Source organism: Ailuropoda melanoleuca, chromosome 8 (assembly GCF_002007445.2).
Source record: "Ailuropoda melanoleuca isolate Jingjing chromosome 8, ASM200744v2, whole genome shotgun sequence".
In the NCBI taxonomy this organism is placed as follows: domain Eukaryota; kingdom Metazoa; phylum Chordata; class Mammalia; order Carnivora; family Ursidae; genus Ailuropoda; species Ailuropoda melanoleuca.
This window is the reverse complement of record NC_048225.1, coordinates 85,859,850-85,877,852: the sequence shown is the minus strand read 5'-3', so window position 1 is coordinate 85,877,852 and position 18,003 is coordinate 85,859,850. Positions and strand designations below refer to the sequence as shown.

At 44.7% G+C, this 18,003-nt stretch overlaps 1 protein-coding gene across 3 annotated transcripts in view; it reads left to right on the top strand.

Annotated features, from left to right (window-relative positions):
• RGL1 (ral guanine nucleotide dissociation stimulator like 1) overlaps nucleotides 1–18,003 on the top strand; it is a 265,812-nt gene that overhangs the window by 235,098 nt on the left and 12,711 nt on the right. For all 3 annotated transcript variants that reach the window (XM_019804492.2, XM_002923877.4, XM_011230614.3), the window contains 5 exons: nucleotides 3,907–3,996; nucleotides 6,539–6,625; nucleotides 7,952–7,984; nucleotides 10,040–10,161; nucleotides 12,714–12,803. In XM_019804492.2, coding sequence (XP_019660051.1) covers nucleotides 3,907–3,996; nucleotides 6,539–6,625; nucleotides 7,952–7,984; nucleotides 10,040–10,161; nucleotides 12,714–12,803 — 422 coding nt within the window. The remainder of the gene's footprint in view (nucleotides 1–3,906; nucleotides 3,997–6,538; nucleotides 6,626–7,951; nucleotides 7,985–10,039; nucleotides 10,162–12,713; nucleotides 12,804–18,003) is intronic.

Below are 18,003 nucleotides of genomic sequence, written 5' to 3'. Positions count from 1 at the left end.
TTATAAAATCGTAGGGTATGCACTACCAAAGCGCTGAACTGGGCCATTAGAGGATATGATCCTTGTCCCTAGTCTCTTTTTCTGTGAATTGGAGATAATAATAGTGTTTAGTCCACTGACCTCACAGAATTGTTTTGAAGATTGACTTAGATAAAATATTTGTGTTTGTTTTTATATTTGTTGTTTTGTATTTTTTTGTATTTGTATTTGTTTTGAAGGTTGACTAAGGTAAAATATTTGTATGCACATGTGTTTTTAATATTTGGCATGCTGTGTGCATGCGAAGCCAAAGTATGCATAACAGATGAAAGTGAGTAAAGTATGGGCTACATCGGCAAGCTCAGAGCGGACTTGGAGCAGGGATAAAAGTCCAGTGGAGGCGGAGTCCCTACAAAAAGGCCTCCACCTGACACCCATTAGATTACTCGTTCCTGTAAGGGCATCTGTGATGTTCCTTCTGTGATAAGTCCTGCTCCTCCTGCATGTCTGTCTCATTCTGAGCTCTCCCGGGTACTCAGCTGTCTCCCCGCTGGCCTGCAAGCCTCTTGCAGGCAGGAACTGGGTTCCTTTTGTCACCGTTCTATCCCTAATGCCCGACACAGTGCCTGCGACGCAGCTAGTTTTCAGAAACTCTGTTCGACTCCGTGACTTGGTGGGCCTTCGGAGTCATGTGACTGAGAAGCTGCCCCCACTTGGCCCTTCTTGGAGTTGGCGGTAGGAGCAAGGCTCCAGATTCGGCCTACCTGATTAACTGCACACTAACCAGGGCTCGCTGAGATCGCGTTACTCCCTGCTTCACGTCCCCCTGGATTTGCAGACTTTAAATGGAAGGAGAGGGCTTCCTGGTCTCCCTGTCAGGAATACACAGCTAGACTAACTGGAGCCGTACATTCAAATCACAATAGCTCTGAGTCATCCTTCCAACGTAGATAAATTCAGGCCCGTGCAGCCTGTTGCCTGGTGGCGGGGTTCTGGCCGAAACCTTAGAAGCAAAGCCATATCTAGACATTAAAGGTCCCGTAAACCGTTCTTAAATGTAGAAGTTGGCCCTCGTGCTCGAAGTTAAATTTCTTCTACATGGCTCCAATCCCAAAGAAATGAAAAACTTGGCTATGAATTCCTGTGGTCTGTGCATTATCATTACGGTGGTGTAATGTTTGGGGCAGGCCATATGTATATGTAGGTCCCTTTCCAGTCACCTTTGTTGATCATTCTTCATACGAAGTATATAATTCTTAGTGTTAATTCTCAGCATGACTGTAAAAATAAAGAAGGAATCAAGGTAGTTAGGTTCTCAAAAGAACCACTGAGAGAAACTACTGACCTCTGTTTCTCATATGCCGTTCCTGGACTCTCACTGGTTTACGTTGGGTAATCTTAGTTTTAAAGACGGGTCTTCTCCTCCATTTCCGGGTAGATGTGATGTGCCACCTCTATGATATTCTGGCTGAGGCAACATAATAATTAGTAGAAATCTTAAAAAAACAAAACAAAACAAAAACTAAGGTTTTTATTTTAATTGTTGGGAAAAAATGTTTTTATTTTTCTCAAAGATTATCTTAAACCTCTGATAATGAACTTAGATCACTCCGAGCAGGTGAATGTAGAGTCCATAAATTTTAAAGCAGCAGGAAAGCAGAATGCCACCAAATCGTCCTGGTTCTTGGGACCCTTGGGTGAGAACTCTCCCTGGTGGAATTGATAGAAACAATTGTGAGCAAGGCCCCGGAATTTGGCTCTGGCGGAAACGTATGTGTAGGGGAGCTCCAAAACCCGCTCAAGTCACGGTTGGAGCAGGACTGTTAGGACTCTGGAGGCCCATTCAGGTCATTACCATTAACTTCTGGGCGATGAAGTACCCAGCACTGATTGAGAGGAATCCAGTGCCTGCATACACCCGAGGCCTGGGAACAGAACGGATAAGGGCACCTCAACTCATGGCGGTAGAGAAAAGGTGGGACTCAGGTGAGAAATTTTCACTAGAGAGAGGAAGGAGAGAGAGAGAGCGAGAGGAGGAGGACAGAGGGGGAAAGATAAAGGAAGGGAGCGGGAGGTTAATGGAGAGAGAGGGAGCAATTTGGAATTCATCCAAACATAGACAGTCAGTACGGATGACATTTCCAAAGACCCAATTATAGCAAAAACCCAGAAGGTGACTTTGGCGGAGGAAGAGACACTAGGAGCATGAGCGTGACCACCAAAGGAGTTAGAAGGAAGGAGCCAGCGTGATGCTGTCAGCAAACCTGTGAAAAGTTCCAAGGGGTTTCAAGGGATCGGTGGTGTGAGAGCTGCAGAGCAAAAGATTTAGGGCCAAGAAAGGAGAAAGTGGACACCATTGGATGTGGCAAAGTGTAGGTTTTCGGTTGACACCTCATCTGGAGGAACTGGCACTGGGCCCCTCTTCAGAGACCCAGCCAGGAACGGAGCCTCACTCTCTTGAAATCCTGAAGTCATGAAATCCGCAAGCCTGCAAGCTCTCACCTCAGGTCTTCACCCCCCTCCCAGCAAGGAGGCTGTCCCGAGTGCTCTTCCTTTCCGTCTCTGCTATTCTGTGGCTCTCGGGAGCCTTTTAACTTGTCAGAAATCCTTCTTAAGAATTTGAGATCCGTCTTCCATAACTTCCACACATGATGCCTCTGCCAGCGATGGAGAAGCTGGGAGGGAACCAGAGGGACCCACACAGGAAAGGGATGGACACTCGTCTTCAGGTCAGACAGAAGTGATTTCTCACTCCAAGCAAATGCTCAAGGATTTGGGAGGACTCGCCACCCCCTCGCTTGGGGGCATGTTTTGGGCGGCTTTCATTCATGGCCAGGAAGAGCTCTACGCAGGAGGTCGCTAAACAGTACTGCTGCTTATCATCCTTTGTAACAGGGAGAATCGAAGTAGATCGTGAGTCACTGTGGGTTCTGGACCCAGCGGAGGGCTGGTGGGTGATGGATCTTGTGCCTCGCTGACATCGGAAAGGCCAAGTCTGCAGAAGGCACGCCTGCGCTGTGTGCTCGGGGAAGATCACATGCTACGGTAACAGCATAAACCCCGGGAAGACTGACCGAGGAAAAGCTACCGGAGCGCTTATCCCCAACCGGATTGTGAAATTTGCCTCCCATTCATACAGTTCCTGGAAAATGAGAACTTAAAAGACCCTGAAACCACAAAACCCCAAAACCCTGTGTTCAGTCAGCAGACTGGCGTTGAGTCACCATCGGCAGAAGAGTTTGTTGTGACAACACAGGAGCCAAGCAAGGGTGGCCCTCTGTCTCCAGGCCTCAGGAGGAAGGATTGACTTGTAAGAGTTCCAGACCTGAGGAAAGCAACTCAGGAGGATGGGCTGGGGGAGGAAAATGGGAGGAAAAATAGGCGAAGGTCTGGCTTTCCTAGATTAGTGCTGCTCCACGATACTGGACTTCCTCAGAAAACTTCCAGCACGAAAGTTCCATTTAGCTAAGAAATGACCACAGAAAGAATCCCTTTTCTTTCACAGAATGCTGGCACATGGATTTCAGGCCAAGAGCAAGAAATCACAAAATGTACTGAGGAAGAGCTTCATTTCCGGGGCATATGATTAGTCCGGGTGAAATGTGGGGTATGCAAAAACTGCCTCCGGTTCTGGGACTGCGGGCCTGGTATTGACCATTGATTTTATCACCAAATCAGGCATTCTTCTTACAAAGCAGGAGGGAAATGGGATCACCCGAGGCCCCCAGACCTTATTGCAAAGAGACCACTCGCGACAAGCCCGCCAAACATTGACATAACTCAGCCCAGAGCCTGCCTGAGGCCTCTTGGTTTTGCACGGGGTGCAGGCCGTTGTGCAGGGGTTCCAGACCAGAAGCTATATGTCCCTTCTCTTCCTTCTGCTGCCACTCTTCATCACTCTCCTCTGTGTGTGCTTCTGTTTCTTAGGAAGGAACCTCAAAGTTTGCAAACCTGGACAGCAGCGTGAAGGAAAACCAGAAGCGGACCCAGAGGAGGCTTCAGCTCCAGAAAGATATGGTATGTACAGCCCTCGGTCTTCCCCGAGGACCCGTCAGAAAGCAGCCCTGTGAGGGTGGTGGGACTCCTGCATGGCCCCAGCACCTTCGATCTTAAGGGCGCCCCGGCTTCCAGGAATGTTCTCCATCCTTTACTTCATTTATTCTCCGCAGCCCTGGGAGGTCTGTAGGAGACATATTATCACTCCCATTTTACCCAGTGGGAAATAAACACTTAGGGTCGCAAAGCATGGTGTTCTCTGGAACAATTTTTCTTCTAGAGGTAAGGGGCAAAGTCTGCAAGTGGTAGATTTCCTCCCTTCTTGCTGTCTTCCTCTGTCCACTCCTGCACTTAGAAGCTGCTCTTCCCTTGGCCTTGAGACCTCCTGGGCTTTGGTTCCCCAACAGGAATGCCTACTGTAGTCAGCTTTGGACACCCAGTGCCAAGGGACATGAGTGCCGAGGAAAGAGTGTCTGCTCCCAGGAGGACTTGGTCTATGTCCTGGCAGATCTTTTCATTTGTTCCAAACCCTCTCTCCATTTTCCAGCTTTCCATACTAATCCTGAGGACTAACTAAACCTTTTTCCAGTTTTTCAATACTCAAAGAAGTACTGTACCTCCCTCCTCAAGACTGAAAGATAGTTACTATCTTTAGCTTTATCTTAAAGCTTTATTTTAAAAGCTCTCCCTTTTAGCATGGAAGGGGGAAAAGCAGAGAGCGGAGATTAGAGCCTGACAACCTCTAGATCTCCTCATCCCTGCTTTGGGAGGATTTTCTCCTTTGGAAGGCTGGACATAAATCAGAAGTGTTGTGTTTGAATGATAGGACTCTTCCTTACCATAAAGCCTATAAAACATTTCACAGCATTTTAGACTTTTTTTGGTTGTTCAAAGGTAAGTTAAAAATAGCTGCTAAAAAAAAGATTATTTTAGTTCAGGATGAGACCTTGCGCACATAACAGGGAAGGACAAACCGCCTGAGAGCGAGTCCTCGGGGTGAACCTCTCCAGTCAGTTCTGGCCAAGGAGACAGCCGGCCTCCCATGGAGCAACCTAGTCCTGCCCTGGCTGGGGCTTTGTTTTCTTCCAGAATGTTCTAAGTGCCTGAATGGAAGTGAGGAGAAGGTATCCATGGAAGCCGCTTTTTCTTTTCCCTTTAGGATGGTTAGTGCCGCAGCGGCCTTATGGAGAATTGAGATGATCTCAAAGGAAATTCTGTGAGATTAATACTGCATACGCCTGCAGCTGAAGTGATTCTGCCTTCATTTCCAAGAGACAACATTTCTTAAAAAATAGACTTTTTATTATGGAGTTTACAGATAAGTTCCAGATAGTACATGGAGTTTCTGTGAAGCCCTCAGCCCGTGTCCCCCATTGTCCACACCCTCTCTGGCCATGACCCACCTGTCAAACCTGAGGCACCAGCACTGGCGTGCTGCTGTGAATTAACATCCAGACCGGACTGGGATTGCACCACTTTTGCATGAGGGTGCTCTTTCTGTTCCAGGAGCCAGGCCAGGGGCCACACTGTAGGACGCTGTCCTGTCTCCCCAGACCCCTCTGCTCTGTGAGAGTTTCTCAGTCTTCCTTTTTTCTCCTTACCTTGACAGTCTCCTGGAATACCGTCCCTGGTTATCTTTAGAATGTCCCACAGTCAGAGTGTGTCTGTTGTTTTCTAGTGAACAGACTGAGGTTATGGATTTGGGGGAAAGCTATCACAGAAGTGAAGTGTCGTTTTCATCACGTCCTATCAAAGAGTCACTGGTGATATTAACCTTTATCGCTTAAAGTAGTATTTTACCAGATTTTCCACTTTAAAGTTACTATTGTTCCCTTTCCCGCCTCTATCCTTTGGAAGTGAGCCACAAAGTCTAGCCCAAGAGGCCATTTAAAAAAAAAGATTTTATATATTTATTTGAGAGACAGAGAACGAGCACACAGAGGGAGAAGGAGACCCCCCCATTGAGCAGGGAGCCCAATGCAGGGCTCGATCCCAGGACCCCGAGATCATGACCTGAGCCGAAGACAGATGCTTAACCAACTGAGCCCCCCAGGAGCCCCCCAAGAGGCCATTTCAGTAGTGACACCCCTGCTCTTGTGGTATACACGCTTCCTCAGTGCACAGTTGCCCACCCTTACCGATGGTGAGGCCTTTCTAAACCACCGGGCGTACCCACACACTCTGAAAGAGAAAAGACATCCCTGAAACAGCCTAATAAGCAAAATATGAATCCTCTGTGAACACTCCTGAACATACTTGTGTGGTCTCCTGGCTTTGAGGCCTGTTTTCATAACTTTGAGAGTTAGAGGTTAGGTGATAGAATTCCCATCCTTTTTAAAAATCTTAAGAATTTCATTCATGGAGGTTAACACTAATGGTCTTAAATGGTTCTTCATTTTCTCCGAATGCTGTCAAGGCTTACCTGGCCATTCAAAGACTGCTGCCTTCACCCGTAACGGTCAGATTTAGCCAACAAGAGGTGCATTTGCTCGGCGTGGAGCCTCCTGAAACCCTTCCACTTTTCCGTAACAGTAAAGACCGTTTTGCTATGCTTGCTCTTCAGGGTGTGATGCAGGGAACTGTGCCCTACCTGGGCACCTTCCTCACTGACCTCACCATGCTCGACACTGCTCTGCAGGACTATATCGAGGTGAGTTGTGTGCATGTGGTGATGTGGATACCCAAGAGAGAAATTCACGTTATCTGTGTCCGTAGAGGGCCCATTATGTACGCGGCGCCGTGTTAGGTGCTGTGAGGAACACAAAGAAGAGTAACACCGGAAGTGAGTCACAAGTTAGTGGAAGCTAGTATCAAAGCCGGCAGTGCCTATGGAGATCCTGGGATTCTGACAGAAGTGCAATGAGAGAGGAGGGGAGGTCACAGTCAGTTCCATATGCAGGGGAGGGGGGGCGGGGGTGATGGCAGAGCCTTATTGGAAGGAGTGGGTTCCAGAAAGACCATGATGTTGACGTAGCACTTGGGCAGGTAGGGCTGAGGGGGTGATAAGCCCTAGCATTCTACTTGGTGGGGTAGGGAGGCTGTCAATTTTGTAGATTTTTAATTGTTCTTTTCTTTTTTCATATAACCACCTGTCCTGAGGCGCCCTTGTGCTTTCTCTTGTGTGCACGCTCTGTCTCTCTCAGGGAAGAGAAGTGAAAGTTAAGCTGCTTGTTAGTAGTTGTAATAAAATATTAAGTGGAGAAGAAATTTGACATTTGAAGTGAGATTTAAGGATTGCTTGTGTATCTAAGTTTCTGTCCCGTCCCTGGTTCTCACACGCGACGAGTCAGCTTCTCCTCTCTCAGAGTTAGCAGGCCTGGCGGTGGTTCTGCGTGTGCCTACCTCCAGGCTCGTCATACTGTTGTGGGCATGCTCGTTCATTTTGCATTTCCCGAGCTCTGTCTCTCCACGTCCTCTGCCTCAGCTTATCTCAGGAAACACTCATTAGCACTGGGGAATTTTCTGGGAGTGACTGATGATTTAGAAGTTATATTCGGCCTACTGAGAACAGGAGCCGGGGGATGAAGAATTGAAACTTAACTTTTCATGAGGCTATATAGAAGCAACTTCCCTTTTGATAAACCATTGACAATTTGGTTTCCAGTATGAGTCAATGACCACCTGTTTTTGTTGCTTTGGGTCAAGAAATAAAGTGTAATGGAACATTTACTCAAGCTTTTGCCCTGTTTCTACAAATGTCTTTGGATTCTGAATTGTAACTTCCTTATCATTTTAGTTGGTTTTGGACGTTTTATAAGAAGGCTGTCTGCCTATCCTGTCCTATTAGAATTCAAAGAATGTTTTTCTAGAAGCAAATGGTGCTTCTTTTCCTACATAGTAGCCGTAATTGTAGTGTCATTGATCATCATGACTTTATCATCCCTGTGATCTATTGTAATGATTCATAGAACAACATGGGGCTGTATTTCAAAGTAGCTTGGTTTGTCACTATTTTTTTTAATTTAATTTCTTTCAGGGTGGGCTGATCAACTTTGAGAAAAGGAGAAGGGTAAGTAGAGGACTGCAGTGTTCCATTTTACATCATCTGGGCATGAAAAAAGAGAAGCGGGAGTTTAAGGCTTTTTTTGTAGTGGCAAGAAGAAAAAAAGAATTCGCATTTATGAAGCACTTATCATATATGATTGTGCCTTGTTTGATCCTGTGTGTTACTCCCCCAGAGTGCCGTGAAGTAGGTTTTATCTTCCTCAGTTCCCAGGTGTGGAAACCTGCCCCCGGAGAGATGGGATAATGGGACCAAGGGTCTCCTGGTAGTGGAGCTGGGACAAGACCCCGTCCTGCTGCTGCAAAGCCCACATTTCTTTCTTCACCCCTCCTCATCTCTTCTTTATAATCAGCCTTGACAGCACCAGGGTCATCCTATGAAGGAGAAGGGGCTTCAAAAGAGCAAATGACATATGGAAGAGTTAATAAAGATGCTGAGCTCTGGGTCTCCGAGCGGAAAGGAAAGGGTGTTCACTGTGACATATCAATAATTCTTTTCCTTTCCTGTCAGCATGGGAAGGGGTGAATTTTTCTGTGGAGAGAATAGTGGATGGCTTTGCACAGCACTAAAAAAAAGAGGAAACAGAGCTTTGAAAATTTGTTGTGGTTTTAGTGTAAAGATGGTGTGTTTAAATAGATAGTTAAATGATGCAAAGGAAAATGAGTCAACAAAGGAATGCCTTCACCCCATAGCACTCATGACTAAGGAAGCTTACTCATTCTTTCATTCCCCAAATATTGATGGTGTACCTCACAGGGGCCAAGCACTCTGATAGGTTTGGGGGTCGCTGCAGAAAAAACCCCCAGCGCTCCCTGCCCTCATAAACATCACAGTCCAGGAGGAAGCAGACAAATGAGTCGATAGTTCTAATACAACTGATAAGGGCTTGTGAGCAGAAGCTGTAGGTATCATAGGAAGACTTAGGAAGGGCATCTATCCCCAACTTGTGGGGTCAGAGAAACTTACAGGAGCAAATGACAATTGGGTTAAAACCAAACCTTTAGGAGCCAACCAGGCTGAGCTCGTTAGGAACAAGATATGCTGAGAGAGTCAAATGTAAGTCGTTTGTCCCTGGTAGAGTATACTTTCTTCTTTAGTGTGATGACAAATATTCCTTGAAGACATCGAGACCAAAGCTGAGATCATTGGTTGGGAAGTTGATACCCACAGAACCTGCCTGTTGTTGTTTCTTCTGTCATGTCCTGTAACAATAAAACAAATTCACTTACTAGCCTCCAGAGTTACCCATCTTTGTCCTTTCACTTCAGAATCACCCTGGATGCTACTCTCTTTCCTTTTAAGACTAGCTTGTTAAACTTCTGGAAAGTTTGAGCATAAAACCTAAAGCTAAGGCTTATACCCTTTGCTGACTTAAAAAAAAATCTTTATTGAAACATCCAAAGAAGTATAAATAATTTTGGACGTAATTATATACTTGCTTCTCTTGTGAGCTTTAAAAGATTTAACTAAAAGGATTTACTGGAGTAGTAAAAACCCAAGGATTCAGGAAATCCAAACATTCAAGTTTATGAGGCCCCGGACTGTTTAGATATTCAACCCTACCAATACGTATTTACTGAGGGGTACGGGTTGAAGAAGATGGGGACGGGAAACTTAGGAGCCTCCTGACTTAGAGTAATTTTTTTCTCTCTCTTTTAGGAAATAGAAATGGAAATTGAAAATATACTTTAAAAGTACACAACTTTAAAAAATAAGTTTTCTATCCCTAGAATGAAAACATACAAGAGAAAAAGGGAGCCACTATGGCTTTAGGTAATAACTAGTTTCAGTTGCTCTGCTAGCCTGTTTTAGTTAGACAGATTTGCTTTTTCAAGGAGAAGGGAGGATTGACAATTAAGCATACAGAGACTTCAGGGATTCGGAGTTAGAATTTTTAAGAGTTATTCAGTTCTTTATTTCTAAGAAAGGCAGAGAACTTCAGAGTCCTCCTGGATGGTTTTCTCCATTGTGTACCCTCATGTGGTGTGTCTTCATGTTGAAAAGAGGTACATTGGGTTGGCCTTAGTATTTATTTTCTTTTTGGTGTTCTGTCTGCTGTAGGAATTTGAAGTGATTGCCCAAATAAAGCTCTTGCAGTCTGCCTGCAACAGCTACTGTATGACACCAGACCCGAAGTTCATCCAGTGGTTCCAGAGGCAGCAGCTCCTCACAGAGGAGGAGAGGTAGGCACACACACTGTCCGTCAGGGTGGAGCTTCCATGTTGGCGATGGGAATACTACCTCCATTTCCTCGTTGGGCCATTTTTTCAGCAACTATTTAGTGAGCAGCTGCTAGATTCCAGAACCTCAGTTTTCAAAGGATAATGGTATAGCAGGAGAGGCTGGATGGATGGCATCAAGATGTGCTTTCAGATTCTTGCGCTACCTTTTTTTTTTTTTGTTAGTCTTTGTAACCTTGAACAAGTCACTGATTCTTCCCTATCTTCAGGATGCTCAGCCATAAAACGTTTGTTTGAGAGGATTCAATGAAATCATTTTTGGAAAAGCACTGTTAAAGTGCTGACCATCATCGTCCTCATCACCACCACCGCTGCCGCCTCCATCGTCACCATGTCTGTCATTTTTGTTCCCTGGTACCAGCTTTCCAGGGAGCTTTCAGTTGGGAAGGAGAGACAGATTCATGAAGAATTGGAATCTGGCGGGTAACTGAAGTGCTGCAGGATCTGTGGGCAGGAGCAGTTTGGCCAAGGATGGGGGGAAGTAGGGGAGATTATCAGAAAGGTGTGAACATTTGGGCTTGGCTGTGAAGGAGAGAGAAGATTTCACCAGGAGAACTGGAGAAGAACATTCCAGACAGAAGGAAGAACATGAGCAAAGGCTTGGTGGCCTGCCATGGTTGGCATTGGGAAGAACAGTGAGAACTCTGTTGTGGCTGGGACACAAGGGACAGGTTTCAAAATCATGGTTGACAAGCATGGAAAAGTACATTAACTCCAATGAGGAATGTCCACCCAGCAGGGTGGTAGTCTTTACCCTATAGTCCAGCAGATTGGAGTCTGTAGGCCATATCCGGCCCACCACATGTTTTTTTATTTTTAAATGGTTGGAAAAAAAAAAAAAAAGAAAGGGAGATTATAACATGGAACAGTTATTTGACATTCGAGTTTTAGTATCCATAAATAAAGTTTTATTGGAATACAGCCCATTCATTTACATCTTATTTATGGTTGCTTTCATGCTTTAACGGCAGTTAAGGAGTTGGAAGAGAGACCATATAGCCTGTAAAGCCTAAAATATTTGCCATCTGGTCCTTTACAGAAAATATTTGCTAACCCCTGCCATAGACTAGGGGATTTCCTTGAAAGTTTATCATCTGGGAGAGCAAAATTGACAACAAAATACGTATTTTGCCAATGAGGAAATTGAGATTCAGAGAATAACTGAACTAGTCAGTGATAGAGTTTGGGTTTAAATTCTGGTCTTCTTGACTGTACAGCCTAAGCTCTCAAGGTGTTTGTATAGCGGTGGGCAAATCATGTACCCTCGGTAAGCCGTGGTTCCTTCATTTGGAAGATAGATGATTTCTGAGGTCCTTTTTTTAATTTCAGAGTAGATTGGTCCTGTTACATTCGAACAAAACCTGTGATTCAGTACTCATTGGTTGGTGAAGATTTTTTTCTTTGCCAGATAGAAAATATAAGCAGTTACTGCCTCTCCTTACATTTCAGGTCTGATAATGAGTGTGTATGAGCTAACTTTCTCTCTATGTGTCTATCCTTTTCACATATGGAACATACATTCCATGGCTGGTGATCTGGATGAGAAAATCTAGGCTCACTATATCAGCTATAATCATTAACTTTTTGTCAATTGTATTAATTGACTTCTTAATGATTAGAGGAATCTTGCTAAATATATCCCATTTTTTTCTTCCTCTTTACAACCACCTCTAGAACTTAAGTGAGTATTTGAAAAATTCGTTTATCAATGAATGCCCACACATGAGCAAATACCTGGATACATCTTTAGATTTTAAAAAGTACACATAATTAACAACTTAGCAAGCTACTGTTTACCACATTGACCCTTCTGCACCTCCCCAGAGCCGAATACATCTACTAGTTAGAGCTACAAGCTTTCATAAAAGACTTTTCAAGTCAGATATAAATCCCTCTTGTGCATGTGGAGGAAGCTCTGTCTGCCTGGCGTAGAGATGTCTGAATTTGGAGCCTTTTAAATAAATGTAGGGTGTTTTGGCAATTAAAAATCGTATTCAAATATCTTTACCAATAATATAACTGCCTATGCCTATTCACTAAAGATTAGATAGTTTGCAAAAGTCTCTTCTTTCATTTCTCTTAGATAAAAAGTTGAGCACGTGTGCGCACACACACAGAGTAATGGGGGGAAGTAGCAGACAAGAAATAATTCTCCCCCTGGCTTAGTAGTGGGATGAGAATGGGCAGGAAACAGAGTGGAGTCAGCCTTTAATGCTGCCGAAGCCCACAAGTCCGTCTTTGAGGCACGCGGCACTAAGGGCCTCAGTCCGTAGGCCAGGACGGGGATCAGGGCAGGAGGTGCGCGTGTCAATTTGTAAACTCTGGTCAGTAGGTCCATCCCTTCTGACACTGGTGATGCAACAACGTGGTATATACATCTTTACTTTTTGAACCATCAGAGACTTCCTCTAAAACAAAATCAGCAAGTCATGTGAATTTCAACCCGTTCGTCAGTTCTCGAGCTCTGACCTCACCAGCTCCCTCCTCTTCCTCAGCTACGCCCTGTCCTGTGAGATCGAAGCAACTGCTGATGCCAGTGCCACGTCGCCCAAGCCTCGGAAGAGCATGGTGAAGAGGCTCAGCCTGTGAGTGTCGCCCAGGCGGTCCCAGGGCCCCCAGAGGGTCCCCTCGGAGTGGGGGAGAGGAGGGATATTCAGTACAGCAGCACTGACCAGGGCAAAAGTGAAGAGCGGTTCACTCACCAGTTAAATAGGTGACCTTTCTGTCCTGAACTTTCTAAATTTCTTCCTTCTTCTCCACTGTTCTCTCTGGTATGAACCACCGTCATCTCCCGGCCTGGACCATTCTTACAACACCCTTACTGGCTTCTGGCCCCAGCTTTGCCTCAATGATCCATTCTCCTCCAAATAGCCTGGTAGTCTACTAAAACATACACCAGATTATACTTCCTTGCTTAAAAACCTCCAATGGTATTTGAATATAGCACCCAAACTCCTTATCTTATCCTAGCTTAGAAGGACTTTCGTGATCTTCCCCCAACCTTCTTGACCACCTTCCTCTCATCCAGCCTTGCCCCTTGTTCACCAGGATCCAGCCACGCCCATCTTGTAGCCACCCACCAACCACACCAGGCTTGTCCCTGCCTCAGGACCTTTGCACCGGATATTTCTTTGGGCTGATGTGCTCTTTGTCTGTGGCTGGCTCCTTCAGATGTGGGCAGCAGTGTCACCTGAGAGAGCACCCTCTCTGATGCTGCTGTCTGCCCCCATCCCTCTCAGTCACACTGGCTGTTTCCCATGGTGGAACATTCGCCACCAGCGAACAGGAGCCTTGTCCATGACACTCGTGGCTGTATGCTCTGCTCTGTGCCAGGCGTGCAAGAGACACTCCACAGCTAACTTCATAATACCTGCCTCCCTTTGAGTAAAATCAGGAGTCCTCAGTGTAGCCCTCAAGACTCTTCAGAAACTGCAGTGTCATCCCAGGCCTGCCTGCCCATCCCATAGCTGTCTGTCCTTATCTTTCCCGGCTCACTCTACTCTGCATTCCAGCCTCCCAGACCTCGCTGAACACGCTTGGTGTGCCATTTCTTCTGCGTAGAACACTGGTCCCCAGATGGCCAGAGGACTCACTCCTCGCTCCCTTCAGATGTTTGTTGAAATGTCACCTTCTCAGTGAGCCTTCCCCCAGCCACCTTATTTGACATTATAACGTATCTGCCTTCCCTGCCAACGGCACCCTCTCTCACCTGCACCTGCTTTGAATTTCTCCATTGCCTTTACCTCCGTGTGACATACCATATGTTGTGTGTATCTGTTTATTATCTAGAACGCAAACTCCAGGAAGGCAGGCCTGTATGTCTGGTTTTTGCTCCTTGCTGTATCCTTGTAACCTAGAATGGTGCCTGGCACGTAGTAGATAGTAAATGTTGAATGAATACATTGAGCCATGTGCCAACACCATTTTAAGAACAATACATGTACATCTCATCCAAGCCACAAAATAACCTAAGTGGTAGTTCCTACTGTTTTACTGACTTTATAAACCAGGAAAGTAAGGCACATACAGGGGAAATAGTGTGTTAGTTATTGGAAGATCTGGATTCAAACCCAAGATTTGGCCATAGAGCCAAGGTTTTAAGCTTTTTGCCATATGGCCTGTGGGAAAAATACTTTCTGAAGGGAGAGAGGAAGGAAGGCTGGAGCACTAGGTAAAAAGTAGAGGAGAGAGAAGAGGAGGGAGGGAGGGAAGACAAGGGAGAGGGACTTGGATATTGCCATATTCCCACTAACAGAAACTGTTCAGGCTTCCATCTGGTATCAGGTGACATTTGAAGATGAGGTTGGGACATGTGATTTTGTAGAAAGCATTTTCAAAGTAATCTTGATCTCTTGCCAAACCTCTCTCTGTTCAGATGCCTAACTTGGCCCTCCTGCACACTAGATTTATGAGCTTGTAGATTGACATCTATCAAATTTTCCATAGTATCTTGCTATCTTCATCACTGCAATTATGGTGGAGAATGACCTCTCTTTTGAGATGACCCAAGGGCCTGACCAAGCCTTGTCAGCTGGTAAGATTGACACCTACACAGGGAATCCAGCCCCTTGGGAGGTGAGGCAAGGAATGCCAGGCATCTTGATGGTCTAATGTATCAGAAATAATTGGAAATTTCTGGATCTGCTAGGAAGTCAGAGGTCTGCACGGGTAGATTCAATTCTGAGTGCTATGACTTTTGCCCTCTTGCTTTTCCTTCCTTGGCCTTAGGCAGTAGCCACTGCAGACGCATTTGTATATAACTGCTTCCCACCCCCCCTCTCCGGCCCAGCCCGCCAGCTGTATTGTGCCAGGTGCTCTAGCACCCCTGGTCCTCTCTCTGCACCAGCTCTGGCTCCTGCACAGACTCGGCAGGGACCGTCCCATGAGATCCAGGAGAAGCGGGAGCAGCAGGGCGCAGTGCCCTGCATAAAGTGTGATCGACATGGAGTACATGTCTCTCCTTGGTAAAATCTTGCCGAGATGCTTGAATTTAATCGTTGGTATCTGCAGTTGGGTTTGAACATTTATCATGAATAAAACAGACCACTATGTCACCCATCGTATTTCTTATACATATGAGGGTGTTTGTATACCTTTCGATTTCCAAAATATTTTATCATCTTAGCATTTTATTTTAAAATTTTTTTCGTATAATAATTTTTTTATTATATTATGTTAGTCACCATACAATACATCTTTGGTTTTTGATGTAAAGTTCGATGCTCCATTAGTTGCGTATAACACCCAGTGCACCATGCAATACGTGCCCTCCTTAGTACCCATCACCAGTCTATCCCATTCCCCCACCCCCCTCCCCTCTGAAGCCCTCAGTTTGTTTCTCAGAGTCCATAGTCTCTCATGCTTCATTCCCCCATCTTAGCATTTTAAAAAATGTGGCAAATGTACTTTTTGCTCTTCCCACATTTAATGACCCAATTCCAAAGAGGTTGGAAAGAATCTGGGGGCCTTTGGGGAAGGCACGTTTGGTCTGAAGGTCAGAGATGCCTAGTATTGAGCTAGAATTAACCTTCACAAAGCAGAACTGACCTCATAGAGTTGTACAAATGGAAGAACCTTTTTTAGTCTTTGAACAATTTCATTCTAAGCTAGACTCTCAGATGATGGACTGAGGCCCAAGCGTCCACAGCCTTCAAAGGTTTGCTCCTTACAATTCATGGAGGGGTACAACAGTGGCATTAGTTTTTCTCCTGTGAATTGTGATCAGAGTTTAGCTGTTTCTTCTCTAGCCCCAGTAGTGCTTAGAGGTCCCAGAAAGGAGACGATATGGAAAACGGGGCAAAAGTTGGGGGGGGGGTAAAGATGAGGCAGAACAAAGATATGCTTCAGGTCTTGGAACTTGAGTGGATAATGCCTGAAATATTTAATGAAAAATCAAGCTCATCATTTCTACTATTGTTATTTTATACAGTCAGTGCTTGTTTGGGGTTGACTGCATTTGCTAGTTTCTTTACGTGCCTTTCCTACTTGCACTTTACCCTTCCCTCCTTTTACTCCTCTCCCCATCATCTGTTAATATAAACCCTTTCCATCTCTGTCTGAGACCGTCTTTATTTTGGGCTCACTCTCAGAATTATTTTAGCTAAGTATAGAATTCAGGGAGGACCATTCTTTTCACTAAGCACTTTGAAGACATTATTCCATGTCTTCTGACTTTGTTTGTTGCTTTTGAGATGTCTGGTATCTGTTTACTTACTGTTCCTTTGTATTATGCCCCCCCCATCCTGTTGCTTTTAAGAATTACTTTTGTCTTTGATATCCCCTTAGACAGTTGAAGTGAGGATTGGGTCTTATTTATCCTCTTCAAGACATGGTTCCTGGGTCTGAGGATTCATGCAGTTCATTAATTCTGGAGTCTTCTCAGCCACAATCTCCTCAGATAAGGTCACTCATTCCATTCTCTCAGTTGTCTTCTCTTGGAACTCTTCTTACACACGTCAGCATTTCTTATTCCAATCTCCATGTCTTTTAACTTTTCTTATTTCCACGTCTTTATATTTTGATGCTGATTTCTGAAGATTTTCTTCAGATCTATCATCGTGTTCACAGTTTTTCTCTTTAACAGTTATTTATCCTTCCACTGAGTTTTTCCATTTAAATCACTACATTTTCACTCTAGAAGTGAATTTTTTTTCAAATTGTCTTCCTGTTCTTTTGTTCTTAACTCCTGTTTTCAACTTTTTATATGTTTAATATCTTTAACACATTTATTTTATGGCCTGGCCCATGGTAGACTCTCAAATATTTGTCAAATTAAGACTGAATTATTAGTTTCTTTCTGACAAGTCCTGTAGGTCAGAAGTTCTGAAGTTCTTGCAAGTCTAAACCTGCTGTTTATTATGCTTGTTTGACTCCCTTTGGGTGGGATATTTCCTTATGTGTATTTTGTAATTTTGTATTATGAGCTCATCTTTATCAGAAAATCCTTCGCATCCTGGTTTGAAGGTAGATTCTTCCAGAAAGACTTTTTTTTTTTTTCAATTCTAGTTTGCACAAGAGTATTATTGGTCTGAGAATACTTAGTTACTAGGTCACATAGGTGGTGAATCTGAGTGAGGTGCTGGCCAAGATCACACATGATTTCAGGGGAGACATTTTCCTTTCACCCAAGCTCAGGCCAAGGCAGATAAGCTTCCTCATTGTCTTCCTGTGCCAGTAGGAAGATATTTCTCTAGCCCATATTTTTACATGGGTACAGCCCTTTGAGGGTCTTGGCTCTGTATAAGGGGCTTCTGTTTCAACTCCCCACCATAAACAGAAGCCCTCATCTTTGGGCCTGTGTCTGTGTTAAAACTCTCGTCCCTCATTTCCCAAGATTGGTACTTCCCACTCCGCATCCAGAGCAGCTGCACAATTAGCTCACATTGCTTCTGGTTTTCAGTTCCCTGTTCGTGTATGGCCTGTAGGGATTTTCCTTACTGTCTTGCAAGCTCAACTTTAAAAAGAGTTTTTAATGCTTCTTTTCTAGTTGTTTTATAGTGAAGTGGTTTAGCTTCCTGTAGTTCACCAGATGTTTGGAAACAGAAGTTGTCCTCTTTGGTTTCTTGACCAAAGCAGAGCCAGCCTTCTTCCTTAGCCTCATTCATGGTTCATTTTATGGTGGGAAGTGATAGGGGATGTGGCAATGGTATTTTGAGCCTGCCAAAGGGGTCTATAGCATGTTAAAAAATAAAGAATCATTGACCTAGAAGGACCTCAGATTACTAGGGCCTCTCGTTCAGCTAAACAATCATTGTGTTCTTTGAGGTTGGAAATTACCTATTTGGA